General features: G+C 37.6%; 1 protein-coding gene across 2 annotated transcripts in view; it reads right to left on the minus strand.

Moving 5' to 3' along the window:
- Positions 1-1,521: 1,521 nt before the first annotated feature.
- RALGPS2 (Ral GEF with PH domain and SH3 binding motif 2) overlaps positions 1,522-15,096 on the minus strand; it is a 101,747-nt gene continuing 88,172 nt past the window's right edge. The window contains exons 16-19 of one of the 2 annotated variants that reach the window (XM_010287670.1): positions 14,387-14,479; positions 6,747-6,852; positions 5,437-5,528; positions 1,522-3,203 (exon numbers count right to left, since the gene is read on the minus strand). In XM_010287670.1, coding sequence (XP_010285972.1) covers positions 3,174-3,203; positions 5,437-5,528; positions 6,747-6,852; positions 14,387-14,479 — 321 coding nt within the window. In that variant the 3' untranslated portion in view covers positions 1,522-3,173. The remainder of the gene's footprint in view (positions 3,204-5,436; positions 5,529-6,746; positions 6,853-14,386; positions 14,480-15,096) is intronic. The other variant, XM_010287671.1, reaches the window with a different exon arrangement.

Here is a 15,096-nt window from a genome sequence, read left to right on the forward strand (position 1 = left end):
TTCAAAATCAAAGTATTAAGAAATAAAGTGACAAATACTAGCTGAAGTATTTCAGCAGTTATAAACAAGAGAAAGAATTAGAGCAATACATTAAAAATAAAAACAAAAGAGAAACTGCCAACTATCTGAAGTAGTCTGGATGACGGTCTTACCTGAATACCGTGAGCTCACTGCTGTCCTTGTTTTCTCAGCACTGGTTTTAATTATTTAATTTTTTAAGCCCCTTTTAAAAAAAAAAGAGCATTACTACATTCTTTACAGTGTATTTGACTTGTCTGAGTCTTTCCAAAGCTTAGCTGAGGCAGCTTTCCCTCAGGGAACAAAACCACCACCTCTTTCTGAGCACCATTTATCTCAAAACATGTAACATTTCAGCATTTCTGTGTTGCCCCGTAGGGCTATGTGGCTAAACAGGAGAAACAATAGAAAAGTACTGAACTACTCATCGTAACAAGTGCCAATAATTTTTTCCGTGTTGCCATTAATCACTCCAGCTATTCTGGCTAAACATTTTAAGAAACTCCTCCCACAATATTCATTTTTTCCCCACGAAAAACAGCATATCTGAGGGTGAAAAAAAAGTAAGAGTAGGAGGCCTAAGAACAATGGAAGTTGGTAACAGCAACAATTCACTAAATGGTGATTTGTGAAGTGTTTTCCCCACCATCTTTCTACCATAAAAACCTAACTCAAAACAGCTGGAAAAATAAAAAAACCCAATAATAAATGACACCTTCCAACCTGACTGTCTTTCGCAAAGCTGTGTGATGTCAGGCTGTGGCTCCCAGCTGCATGTTTCCTTTCACTAACAGAAGAACAGATACAGTTACGCTGCAATGAACCTACAATAGCTTATTTAAAAATTCAAAATCCACAGGCTATTATCCACAAAGCTTAAAAAAGTACACACATTGTTAAAAAAACACTTAGCTGTTGAGACGAAACACACGCTAAGTAATTCTTAAAATGAAAAAAACCCCCAAAACTAAAGTTGTGCAAAGTCTACTACAGTAACACTGCTGGCTATGAAGATGTTGTCTTTACTATGCACCCAACACGGGTAAACTTGGGAGATGTGCGAATTGCAGAGCGATTCAGCAGCAGCAACCCCTTCCCACGATACGTGACTTCAGGATCAGAACAGAATATTCATTCCCCATCAAAACAATGACAAAAAAAAAATTGCAAAGGGACACAAATTCCCACAGTGCGCGTGATGTAATTCTGACAGAAGCATCCTTCTCCTGTTTTCTCTCTTCCAAGAGCCAATTCACAAGAACAATTCTTGGAAACATAAAACAGCCTATTACCCTTTAGTCTACATCACCAAGTGGTTGGGGTTTTTGTGTTTTGTTTTAGTTTTTTACTGTGAGATTGTATTATCTTTTTTTTGCCCCGCCCTCAAATTAATAATTTCCACTAAGAGGTTAATTTGACTCTGGAAAAAACAACAACCAAACAAAACAATAAGTGAATTTACAGGCTTCTACTCAGATGCAATAAACAAACTGTACATTTTCAAAATAATAACTACTAGTAGAAACCTTTATTAGATAGTCAGAGAACTCTGCCACAGACTGGTAGGTAGCTTGTTTCTTTTTAAAAAGGAGTATTCATGGTGGAATCTGCAAGCGTATTTACGGCCACTAAACCACAATATCAATGGAACAGTTACTGCTTTTTCACAGACTTCAGAGTTCTGATATCAGAGTCATATTTTGGACAATGTTTCCTTGCTTTACAAAGATCGTATTTTTGAAGATTAAAGAAAAACTAATCATCCAGGAAACTGTATCTAAGTGACATCAAGGAAACCCAAATAAAGCAAGATTGAAAGTCTTAAGCATAAAACACACATATAAAGCATGGCTCCCTTTTTACAACTGTAATGTTTTTCTCTGCGAGTAATTTCAGTGACCAAGAATTCTTCCTGTCAAGGATGGAATTTTGATAGTCCCACACCTTTTCTCTCCTTAGGTTACGCTACCTTCTAATAAATTAATTATTTGCCTGAATATCAAAAGAGCTTCTGTGGGTAAGATCTGCTTTAGGCCATGTTATCAATACCACACAATGTCAACTACTTTGACCAAGACAGATACTAAAATCAATTATTGCCAAATGGGAACATGAAAGCTTGAAATTGTGCCTCTATCTTTTTAAAATGTAGATCTTAAGTGATATTCTGAAACACCATACACTAACAGTGGTCCCTAACTGATAATTAACAGATATCCAGAGAAGAACAATGTCTCAGAGAGCTATATCCAGGTGTTGGTTCTTTTTGTCATTCAACCTTTGTATGTAGAAGAGTGACAGGTGTAGAAACAAATGGGAAGAAAACACTCAGTTCTGACCCAACAAGTGCTTTCAGTTTTGTCTCTTCCACACGCACACGCCCCGACCACCCAAAACACGTGAACTACGTTTTCAACCAGGAATTAGGTAACAACATACCAAAAAAATTTTTGGTGTGTGAAGTGCTCAGCCTTTGTGCCACCCGTAGAGAACGTGGCTCCCATACAGTACTAAGGTTTGCAAGTTTCCTGCTATTTTAAACTTGCAGTTGTTACATTTCTTGTACTTGTAGGTCTGAGAGAAGTAACATTGCTCCAGGCTAACTGTGTCTTGGACAAGCTCCCATCAAGGAGAACTGGTATAGTCTAAACATCATCTCTGGAACATGTAGTACCTCTTTTACCTGGTTCATACATAGCTTTTGATACAACTCTTAAATACCAGTTTACTTGTTTTCTTAAGAATGCCTAAAAAGATGAGTTATTTTCAAAATTAGTATAAAGTTAAAAGAAACTCAAACTAGCTACAATCTATTTAACTCAAGCACAGCACCGCCAGAAGTTTCACACACACTATTTGGTGTTTCATGTTGTTTTTCCTTTCACTCTTTAAGGCAGTGGTTTCCACAGGTGAGTTCAGAGAATATAACGAAGCATGGTCCATGGCAATTCATGTTGCAACTCCATTTTTAATTTGGGGGACTCTACTCCCCAACCAGTAGTGGTTTTGTTCAGGGCTCCAGAGTTCAGAAATCAAGTTGACAGGCTCTGTTCTGGCACAGAATACAGCTGGCACATTTTTCATCAGGACCTCGTTCTCAATTACGAGCTGGTTCCAATTGTGGCGGTTTTTTTTGTTTGTTTTGAGTTAGCCTATTATTCGAAGGTCATCAAGTTGGCAGGAACCTGAAAACAAAAATATAAATGATAGCAGATTTTACTTTGGGTAGTAGCTACTTACATTCCACTGCTTCACAGACTAGCCACCTGTTTAAAAGCACATCGTTAATGCTCACTCTGTCTCAAAAAAGGAGAGGAGGAATGCGTCTATTATTCAGCAGTACAAATATACTTAGCGCTACAGAAAACCCAGGTGTAACAAAAATATTAAACTGCTGCACGGTTTATCACTTTATTATGTGGCCATGGATCTTATTAATTTTGATGACATTTAAGTTGTCAGCAAAACAACCTTAACTTGATAAATCTCAGCAACAAAATACACAAGCAGAACCTTCTCACTTGACTCCCAGATAGAGAACTCTTGGCACACAGGTCAGTGATTGATGTAGGCCCTCTAGTATTTTTAAGTCTAATTTAAAAAAATGAGGCATAAACACTTGCCTGGGCTTTTCCCATAGGAAACCTGAATGCCTGCTGCTCCCTTTCATGAAGATTAAAGCTAGTTTGCATTACATTAGTTTATATCCCTATTTTCTTCCCATCAGCAATTTGCCTGACAGCAACATCTCTTGTTTACTCAGGTTATTAAAGAGCCACCACATTCCTGATAACTGTCAATAAATACACAGTTTGGTCAGATTTGAAGCAAGCATTTCTCGCTTTGCATTTACCATTTACCTGGAGAAGCAAGGTGATCAACTGGGCTAAAGTTCCACCATTAAAATTAAAAATAGTATCTGTGAAAATAGTTCCCAACATTATTCAACTGGGTAAGTGGCTCTAGTCTATCGAAGGCACATTGAAACATCCAATCTTTCTTAGGCAGCCACACTGTTAACACGCAAACAAGATCTGCCATTTTAAACAGCTCTCTAGGCAAAGCACTGCTCAGGAGTCACATCACGATCAAGAGGAAAATTTTACAGGTTGGTTTTTTTTTTTTTTACTCATTTGGTAAACCAACCCTTGTAACCTAATGTTTGTGTGAAGCACTGCTGCTTTTTGGGGGCAACTATGCTGCAAGAGCCCATATACTACACAACATGACAGAAAACAGAAAATACACAACAAATTATGGTAGCAAGGGTTTTGGCCTCTTAGTGGTAGGGTTTTTTTCATTAATGCTCCCCTCCTTTTTTTCTTTTAAAATCTCCTACACTTATCTTCACTTTGCTGTCATATTTTCCACAGGAGGTCCTGCCAAGATCCTTAAGCCTGCTGCTTTTGCACAAGCTAGGGGTTGAATCCTTTAAACAAGTTTGCATTAAATAGCATTGTTAAGCCTTATTGAATAAAAGTGTCCTCCGAGGGCAGTTTTCAGGCTTGCCTGGAAGTCACCACTTTCTTGCAAACCCTTTGCCACTATTTGCTACTATTCCCACGTTCTCCAGCCAGGAACACAATCTCCTCTCTCCTTTGCACTGTCTCAAATCCTTTCAAGGGAGCTTCTGCAACCCTCCTTACTCCTTAGATTTCTCTCAGCAGCAGAACTGAACAAGAAAACACATAAAGATCTGTAAAGGTCCTTTTGTTTCCCCTTGAAATTCAGTAGTACTCTTCCTCTGGGAACTCCATGAACAAATATGCCAAGGGAAAGGGAGATTTCAGGAAGACAAAGTGGTAACTTAAAAAGGATTTTGCTGATGAAAAAGGTGAATAAGAATTTATATGGGAACAGAATTTAACAGGGGTTGGAGTAGTCTTACCTTCCTTTTTGATTCATGGAAAAATTCTACTTTTGCTTTCGAAGTCTGCCAAATGTACCCAGGACTAAACTATCTTTTTTATACATTTTAGAAATACATACAAACAACAGAAAACATGCATGCCCAAGACCTGACAAAATGGCACTACAGGAGAGTTATCTGGAATTGACATTGAATGTTACGGTTTACAGCTTTTTATGTAACTGTAAAATAGCCTTTTTAAAATGGACAATGACAAAAAAATTGCCACTCAGGTATTTTAAGAGCATTCCTTCGATTTTCCCAATTGCTTTAAATTAGCCTCAAGATAGCCCCAAGACTTCTTTCATTACCACAGAAGCTCCGAGGACTTGTTTGCAAAGGGACAAACAGGAAAGCTGAGGTAAATCAATAAGCATGTGAAATCAATGTACAGGCTGCTCAGAGTAGACTGCTGTTCACACAAAGCCACCAGTTACAGCTCAGTCATCTTGATTTATCAGTTCTGAGCTTTTAACAGCTTCTATTCCTTTTCCACTTCTTACTCTCACCTGTTGTCTGTTGCTTTGGCAGGCAGCACTCAGGTGTTTAAACCAGAGCATTGCATTCATTCTGTTTCCAGCTTGAAATTTATATGAATTTCCTAAGAGAGGAAGGTAGACCAAAAAAAGATAAATAAACACAAACAATACTATATACACACCATATTAAAATAACTCTAAATTAAAACATTATGAAAAGATTTAATAGCAGAAGGTTCATATAACTTTACACTTTGGCTGGCATAGGTGCAACTTAATTGTTCGACCTATTGTGAGAGAAGCTTCAGCTTGCCTGTCTTCCCTTCCAACATTCTAGATTTCAACTAACCCCCGTGTCAACCAGGAAAGAACAAAACATTTCTCAGAATCATACAACAAAAATGTTTGTGTTCATTGCCATTACTGCAATTCGTTTATAATATCATTTCATAATTTGTTAATGAAGTGCAAGATAGCACTGAAATGCACTCTAGAAAGCCACATTTGAAAATACCTGAAAATTGTTCCTAAACATACTGATACATTTCAGACTAGTGTTTTCAGTGACTGGTGTTATACAGTGCTTGCGTGGGTTCAGAAAGGCCAAGTATTACAAAAACATTTCAGGTTGCTGTTGCCAAGTTTAAGCTGACAAGCATTCATAATTTATACCACATGTCAGTGGTGCTAGAATAGATGCTTGGAAATAAAATATACTAAGACCCGAAGCAGATAAAGCAATAAATAATGTTAAACTCCTTTATCAGAACTTCTATGATGCTCTTTCTGCACAGTTTGAAGTGCTATAGAACAGTTAACAATTTCTTCACAGTTTAAACTGAAACCAGGGCACTATGTTGGAGTAAAGGAAATCAAGGCTTCTCTGCAGAAGAGTCAAAATCTCTTAGTAGGTTTTTTCCTGGTAATACCACTACATTTAAACAGATGGTTTGGGTTTTGTTCTTCATTTGGAGACTGGTCAAGCACTTAGTGTTAGCTAAATATTGAACCTTTTTTTTATTGTTACTTACATTTTCACAGATGTGAAAATGCCTCTGAGGGGTCTAAATATCATTTAAAAGAATGCAGATGAATATTGCCAATAAAAATCACAATCGGAATTGTTAGTTTGGAGAGTTTTAGAACTTAATGAAGACTCTAAGGATTCTCCATGGACAATTGTTCCCATAGCATTCTAGAGGCAAACATTATGTGCTGGAGAGCAGTTGAGTAAGTCAAAGGTAACATCCTTCCAATTTCATTTAGTTGCTTATGAAAACCGCAGCAAAGCAAATGTTTACTCTGGGTATCACTGCACTCTTGGCGCTAAGCATTCTTACCCTTCTCAGAATCAGTCAATAAGAAGAGATCTGGATGCTCAGGGTCATCTGCCATCATCACCATCCAGCCCACCACTGACACATTCTTACTCGGTGTGGATTTGAACTGAAAATACAAGCAGAGATGTAAACTCAAGTAAAACAAGAAGCTTCAGCCAGACTGACTGCACTGCACAGACCAAGTATTCAGAAGGGCAGTTCGTCTCAGTGACGCTGTTAAAGACACAGAATAACTTCAAAGGAAGCATAGCACTTCATAAAATTAAGAAAATTTATGAATTTTATATGGAATTAGTGAAAACAGAACTTAGCACAACAAATGATATTTAGAGTAAATTACAATTAGTATCACAATCCCTCAAAACATGTCAACAGACATCTAAACTGCACTGTATGAATGCAACAGCATTTCTCACCACATTACTGCACATGTGTACGGATCAAAAAACCTGTATCAACAAATGCAAAGCTAATCCCTCCACCGTTAATAAACAGAAGAACTAAACTTGTATGTGGCATAATTATTCAAAGTTAACATGCATTAATTATTATAATAGTCTGTAATTACACGCAACATGAGACAAGACAACACAACGGTGTAATCAAATATTATGACCTGATGAATGAAATGGATCAAACGAGGGCACAGATTCAATAAGCAAGTGTGCAGGACATGCTCATTCATTGACAAGATGTTCAAAATGACACGGTGCTCCTGCTCAAGGTGTTACTCACACAGTGACATATAACTTAGGCCTCTTCTAAGCACAGTACCTGTCTCTGCTATAGTAGCCCCTCTCCTGACAGCTCCTTGGTCCCCACTCTCTTTTTCATTCACCTGATCAGTATTATTTTCAGCTTCTCAGGCTTCTCCTTTCAATTCCAGGCTCCTTGCCCATTAAATCTAATTCATTTCCAAACCACAGCTTTATTCTCCCTGGTCTCCTTGCTATCTACTGGTAGACCCTCACACTTCACCTCTCATTACTTGCTCAGGCAGTCCCATTCACTCCCTAATACCAAATTAATTCAGTTTCTCTCAAGTCTTTAGTTGCCATATCTCTTCTTCCCACATTCACGGGTCCAACACAGACTTTCTTTCATCGGTCCTAGCACTCTTACCCTCCGCAGTGCTTAACCTCACTTCTCTGACCGGAAGGTCCAACTCTGCTATATGCTGGTACATCTCTCAGATGTGTCTTCCTCCTGCCTTGTGAAATCCCTGTTCTAACCTCTTTACTAACACAGTAATTTTGACCTCTCTTCAATTACATTATTAGAAACAATAGATCTAAAACCATCTCAGGGACATTTTATTCATTAAAATGAATTTATAGTTCTAGAATACTTTTCTCTTCACACTAAAGCCACATAGCAGATTTACAACATTAAGCATCAAATGTCTTTTGTGTCATTTTAGAAATATTGCTTTACCATTACAAATCTAGAACTCTGGTTCAGCAAAAGGAAGCGTTACTGCTAGTAAGTTTGAGGGTATTGCAAGCAACATTAAGAGTTTCTAAGAATATTTTCTATATGGGAATATAATTACTTTATTTATAAAATTCCAGTGCAAGTTTAATGTCAGTTATAATCTATGCCATAGATTAACTGCAGACTTTGAATATCAACAAAAGTTTATCTGTCTGGGACTTGTGCAACAGGCTACATTTTAAACCTCAGTTTAAAATAAATTAGAACTTTAAATGAACAACTGTTAGACCAATAGTTGAAACAAAAAGTATTTTAACCAAGTTCAAAATGATTTAGGAATTCAGTACTTAGAAGAATTCAGTATTTATACGGTAGTCTCTGTACCTTACAAACTTTTGAACGGATCATCTGTGTACTGCCTTCCTTATGTCACTATAGTTACACTTGCAGGAACCATTCCATCACAAGTTCCCATCAGTCACGTTCGGCTGATACTTGTGTAACGTCAGTGGAAACATAAAAACCTGTAAACTTTGAAGGGATGCTTGTACAGATAGCTTAAGCATAAAAGTGGTGATGACTCTTCTTAGGAAAAGACCTGCCTGCCAAACTTCAAAATGGATGGCCTTTTTTTGGTTTTACTATAGATAAAACGGTGGGAAAAGATCGTTCCTCATAAAACCTGAAGAATCACATATACTAAAATTAAGTAACTCTACTGCCTTTGGGAGGCGGACAGATTTGGTAACACCTCATAAGAAGAGGAAGTAAATTATAAAGTGCTATCAGACAACATTTCATTACAGGGAGTGCTGAATAACCTCTTTCCAAACAGAAACTAAAATTTCTTTGAAGATTCCAGTCAGTAATGAAAAAAGTTAAAAAATTTTATCTGAAAGAAGGAATAAAGACAGGGAAAAGGAATAAAGTAAGGAGAATAAAATAAGGCTCACGAGTTCTTATACTATATATATCTCTCTCTATATATAAATATAGAGATATTCAGGACTTCTGTGATTCTGACTTGCTATGGACCCACTGAAGACATGGCCTCAAAGAATAAGATGATACAATTTACACTTAAAAGGGACCTGCAAAATGCAAACTTCCAAGCACTCCTACAAAGCATTTTTAGAGACATGGAAATTTGAGTCACAAAGTGGTTTTAATAGGTTACACATCAGCAACTGAACTGCACTCATTTCTAGAGTTTCATGAAAATAGCACATTTGCACTTTCCTGTCTCAGTTACGCATAATAACAGTAGGTATACAATACATTAAATTACCGTGCCATCAAAACTGCCAGAGCTCTCTTGTTTTTTCATTTTATTCAAAACAATTAGTTAATCATGGTACTCCTCCAAAAAGGAAAAAGCTCCACACAAGGAAAGTGTCTCCTGCCAGCATCAATCCGTCATCACTTGAAACACATGTCAGTTTTCCATCCCCGTGCACGGCTGGATTTGTATTCCATGTTTACACAGTCCCCCAGGGCAGCTCATTCTCCACTGATGCATAGAGCCTTGCTAACAGCAAGTCTGCTTTGTTAACATGAAGGGAATGAAAGCTCCATTGTAATTTAATGTTCCTGGTTCTTCTTTGCCTTTTTTTTTTTCCTTCTTCTTCCTTTTTTTACACAGGCCACTGGAATGACACCCTTATTATACTCACAGAAAACTACACAGCTCTGGTGCTAGGCTTCACGTAACTTTTTTTTGTTGTTGTTGTTCTGAGCTCAAAGGCATTTATAGAAAAATCTTTGAATCAAAACCAGACTTTTCACTCCAACCTTTTGGCATCTACAGATCTCCTCCTCCGCATCTCCTGTTGAGATTTTACAGCTTTCTAATATTCAAATCATTTTCTCTGTGGCTGAACATACTTCCTAGAATGACAGCATTCTTTATCAGGGTATTTCAGGGAAAGTGCCTGAGCAACAACTACCAAGTTTTCTGGCGTGCCAATAAATGGGTCTAATTCTGAATGTAACATGCAATGGAAGGCTTGGAATGAACAAGGCATGAACTTAAAAAGTCTCTGTTGCTTTTCCAAGTACCTACAAACAGGGAAAAACCTCTCATGCATGCTATGTTGTCACAGAATTTGGCAAGATTCTTCCAGCCCAATCACTATAAACAGTTTTTTATGGGTATATTCACATTTTTCAGGGTGAATGCTTTCTTTACGACTAATTTTATGATGGCTATTTTTAATGGTGCCCTTTTTTAAAGGTGCACAAGAGCTATAGTTTTATCACAGAAGCTTGCTTGTGGGTACTGTTTCAGCATATGAGATAAAACCTTAAGCATTCTACACACATTCCTCTCAGATCCCCCTGTACCACATCTCTGGGCTCTGAAGTTAACGTGCTCATTATAGACAATTTGCAATTACTATGGTAATAACTGCAACCTGTTCACTATTTAAAATACAAAACTCATTATATTTGCTAGTCTTAGTATACGTAGCACAACAAAGTTTGTCATATCCAGGTATCTACAGCATCCTCTTCCTTTGGACTACATTCACATCTAGAATACACACTCCACTGGAGGCACTCCTTTGTCTTTGACCACTGGCACAAGAAGAAGAGCTGGCTTGCCCGTGTCTAAAATGGAGGGGATTTCTTGCCCTTTCTGCTGGATTATACTGTGATTTTTATGAGGTAATTTTCCAAAGAGGTTGGCTATTATAAGCCTGGAAGAGCTTTGAGTGTCGGTGCATTCCAAGTCCTTGGTCTCAGCTGCCTGAAGCAATAGCAGCAGCAGCACGCTCAAAAGCATGCCTGTAATCAAGATACATTTACCATGAGAGCTCTAGCCAGGAAACTTTATATAGCAGGCTGACTTTTTTGTTGCCAGCGTTCCTTTCCATGTCACAGAGGCCTTGAGAAAGGAAGCTGAAAAGACAGATGTTTACATGGCTCCAGGAGATGCTTGGAATATTTTAGCTAGGTAAATCTCAAATGTATCAATCCTTGAAAAAGAAACTTGCTTCAAGTGGACAGCATCATCCTTTTTATCCATTTAGTCTGGAGAACAACAAAACAAAACCTAGATCTAGCCTCAAATCTCTTTATTTTGCAGAACAGACCTCCTGGGGATCTCACTTGGATGGTATTTGTGCAGCAAACATACACTCATGCAATATCTATCTACAGACGACTGATCATCTACAGTTTATTCTCTCTTGATTAACTGTCTTTCTGAAAATGCAAGCAAATGTGCACTGAAGCATGACACTTGAGAAGACATCTTCACAGACTCCAGAACAAAAGCTGATGCTTTGCACAATAACCCTGTAGTGAAATGGATGGAAATCTAAGCCATCAACAGCTAGGCTAGAAGTACACCAGCAGACTAGCTGAACAGTTACTGACTACCTACTATTAGGCTGTTTAATAAACTGGAGCCTCTCCCCCTAATCCTCCAATCTCAGCCTCCCACAGCAGTTACCAGGTTATTTTCCACCTTAATTTCAGCATAAAGATTATACTCTGTGTTATAATAACCTTTGGAGCAGGAGTACGTGTGCATTCACTGTGAACTATTTGTTTAAATAAAAGACAACCCAAACCGCAGCTAATAGGTATTACATTATTTTAACCATGACTGCACCTGGGAAACCAAATCAGAGGCCTGAGCTTCATAACATGCTTTGCATCCACAAAGAGAACAAAATATGTTCGCTGTCCTAAAAAGCTAAAAGCAAGACATCAGCTGTGTACAGACAAATCCAAGGTTGTGCTGGATAGTTCAGTCCAATTTCATAGAGCCAACTGCTAAAAAATAAATAAAAAAAAAAAACGAAAAAGGATCTGCTGCTCTTCCATCTCCCTTTCCTGGGCATTGCAATGCTCAAACTCTGCCTGCTATTTGCAAGCCATAATGCTGGCAGGCTTCTGATGGGCAACCCTGCCAGCATCATGGACTTGAATGTCTCCTACCATATGCAAACTTCGTTATTGGTCTGCTGGCACATCCTTGCACAAATATACAGGAGAAGATAAGGATGAAAGACAGCCTTTAGCTTCTTAGGCACTAGTCCCTGTTCACTAGTATTTTAGTTGTTGTAGGTATCGCAACACATCAGTGACTTGGGGAATATTCAACAGGTTCAGAAAATAATCTTTGAAAGAGCATTCTAAACAGGTATGACTGCATTTCAAGACAAAAGTAAAGGCTTTTGCAGTAACAGAGACTCAAGAGGATCAGATACCAGACTTGAACGTTAGCATTTGTTATGTTTTTACTTCATTTACTTTTCCTAAAGAGAGGGCAAGACCACTTAAATGATTAAAATTGTTATTCTGAAGGAAACGTATAAGCAAATGCACCACAAAAATTTGATATACTTCATTTCCAAACATTAAAATTACCAGCTATGCAATCTTCCCAAGTTGTCTAAACCTGTATGTTATTTAGATTGTTTTAAAATATTTATACACAATACTGAAAAAGCTTCTGATTGAATAGGTACAAGTATGGTAAAGTCTTCCATCATTCAGTACTTTGACAGACAGCGGAGAAGAGAGACTTACAAATGCATATTCTATTTTTAAAATAAAACAAAATGCATTTTTGGCATAAAGCCTAAAGGCAACACATCAGTAACAGGAGCACAAAGTCTGACATTACAAAAAATTTCTTTTCCATTTCTCAACCTTTCCAGAAAAAACAAGCAACTAACTGTTAGTGACATAATGCCAGCACAAGTTCTCTCTTGGTTCTTTCTTTTTCTTTAATACTTCGCATTTCTGCTCATATTAGTTTACATGTCTGCTCTTTCCAACTACCTTTACTTTTAATGAGACAGACTCCTTCCATAAGGTTTTCACTGATACCAGACGCAAATGCATCCAAATACATACGTTTCTCTAAAGACACACAGGAGACAGGATGCTGGGCTAGCTGGCCTTTGGTCTGGGCTAGTATTGTTTTAATGGGCAAGACAAATTAAGTAGGATCAGTTTTGATTTCACCTAAGCAATCAAAGCCAGTAGGGGTGGGGCAGAGGGATGATGGCAAAGAAACAGTGCAAGTATTTCTACAAGTAATTAGCTACTATTAAACTACTTGGAATATTAGAATACTGTTTCCTAATGAACTACTTTCAATAGAATTGGAAAGTATTCAAGTTTTTATAGATTGAGACAACATTACACACAAACTTTCCACACAGAAAATTAAAATATCCAGGAGTCTACTAATCCGAAATCTTAAGCTTCAAATCTCTACCCTCTAAACATAAAAGCGTTAGGATAAGAAAACAGTATTTTGTACCAAAAAGAAATAAGATAGTCCTGTTAAAGGACTCTAGAAGTACATCTCAGTTTGTAAAATTACGTAAGCTTTATGCAAAGCAAACGTTTACTTTATGACAACTGTCACTGAGAAACTGAAACACTGGCCAAGGCAACTATAAGTAGTGGCTTCAACTATAAGTAGTGGCTTTAAGTAGTGAATGAACTTGGGAAAAAAAAATGCAAGTATCTCAAATTTTACTCAATTTCCTAACAGAATCTCTAGCGGCATCCTGTTCCATTATAATTAACCAGTGAAAACAGGAACTACGCACATCATAACATCCCTGGAACATCTACAGAAAATTCTTTTATTACTTCCCCACATAAGCAAAGTATTTTTAGCTTCTTTCAAATGAAATTGCAGCAAATAAAAAGACGGACAGAATAATATGATATGCTAGCTCTCTGCTTAACATATGAAGTGTTTTGTACTCCGTTGTAGTTAACAGATTACAGGATTAAACAGAAAAAGAGTAGGCTAATTTTACCACATACATGAAATTGGTACATGTTTCATGTCATATGTAATGACTTCTCAGCCTTTCCACACCAATGCTTGTTTGGATTTCAAGTAGCAACAAACCGTTGCAAGACTCAGATCATCAAAAGATACGACTTCTACCTTAGAAAAGCAGACAGACCCAGTGACATAGTTCCCTTCCTTATAGACCAACAAATTCAAAGAGACCCATGGCATATGCAAAGCAGATGTTCTTGGTGTAGCATATAAACGTGTGCATGATATTTCCATTAGGGCATATCCGTATGAGGTGACTGACTAGAAGACAGGATAGTGCTGACTAGAAATCATGCAAGTCCTGAACTACTCTCAGTATGCACATCAGGAAATCACATTTTAATTTTGGCAGATGATATTGGAATATGCCTGTTTTACATACATGTTTTCTCTCTGTAGCCTTCAGAGATTTTGCAGCGTAGTAAAAGAGCTGGGTTCCACACAGTGCTACCCAGTATTTCGTCCAAGATGCTACCTAGAAGAAAAGAGAAAAACAACAAAAGTGCAATTGAGAAGTTAAATATTTCATAATATTGAGCTGTAAAATAGCAGGCATCATCCTGCAACAACATGACAGCACTAAATGTCCAGCCAAACCATCAGCCATGTTCCCAAAGCTGCTGTATCAAGTTATTTGTGTAGGCCTATGAATGCATTAAAAATCTAGAAAGTAGAAAGAACATGTGCCTTTCCCCACTAATCTCAAAAGTTTTCTGCATCTTATTCTATACTTTCTGCAACCCTTACTGAACACTTCATTGAGTTACGAGTACATTTGTCCCTTTTCCATTTTATGTTCTGCCAGAAGGTATTCCCCCATTGTCACAAATGTGTCTTTCAATTTGTAATTCATAATCAAACATTTGCAATGCAAATGCTAAGGGTTATTATCTATTGATAAACTGTTAGCATCCACCTACCATTCAGGAAGGCAAAACACGCTCCCCTCTTTTCAAGTTATCAGTAATTGTAAGAAATGTTATGTAGCATTACACTTCTCTTCTACTCCCTAGATTATGGGTATAACCCTATAAACTGAGTAATTCCACCAAACAGCAGAATGCAAACTCTGGCATGATCCTAAACCTTAAT

This window comes from Phaethon lepturus, unplaced genomic scaffold (assembly GCF_000687285.1).
Source record: "Phaethon lepturus isolate BGI_N335 unplaced genomic scaffold, ASM68728v1 scaffold11315, whole genome shotgun sequence".
Taxonomy (NCBI): Eukaryota; Metazoa; Chordata; class Aves; order Phaethontiformes; family Phaethontidae; genus Phaethon; species Phaethon lepturus.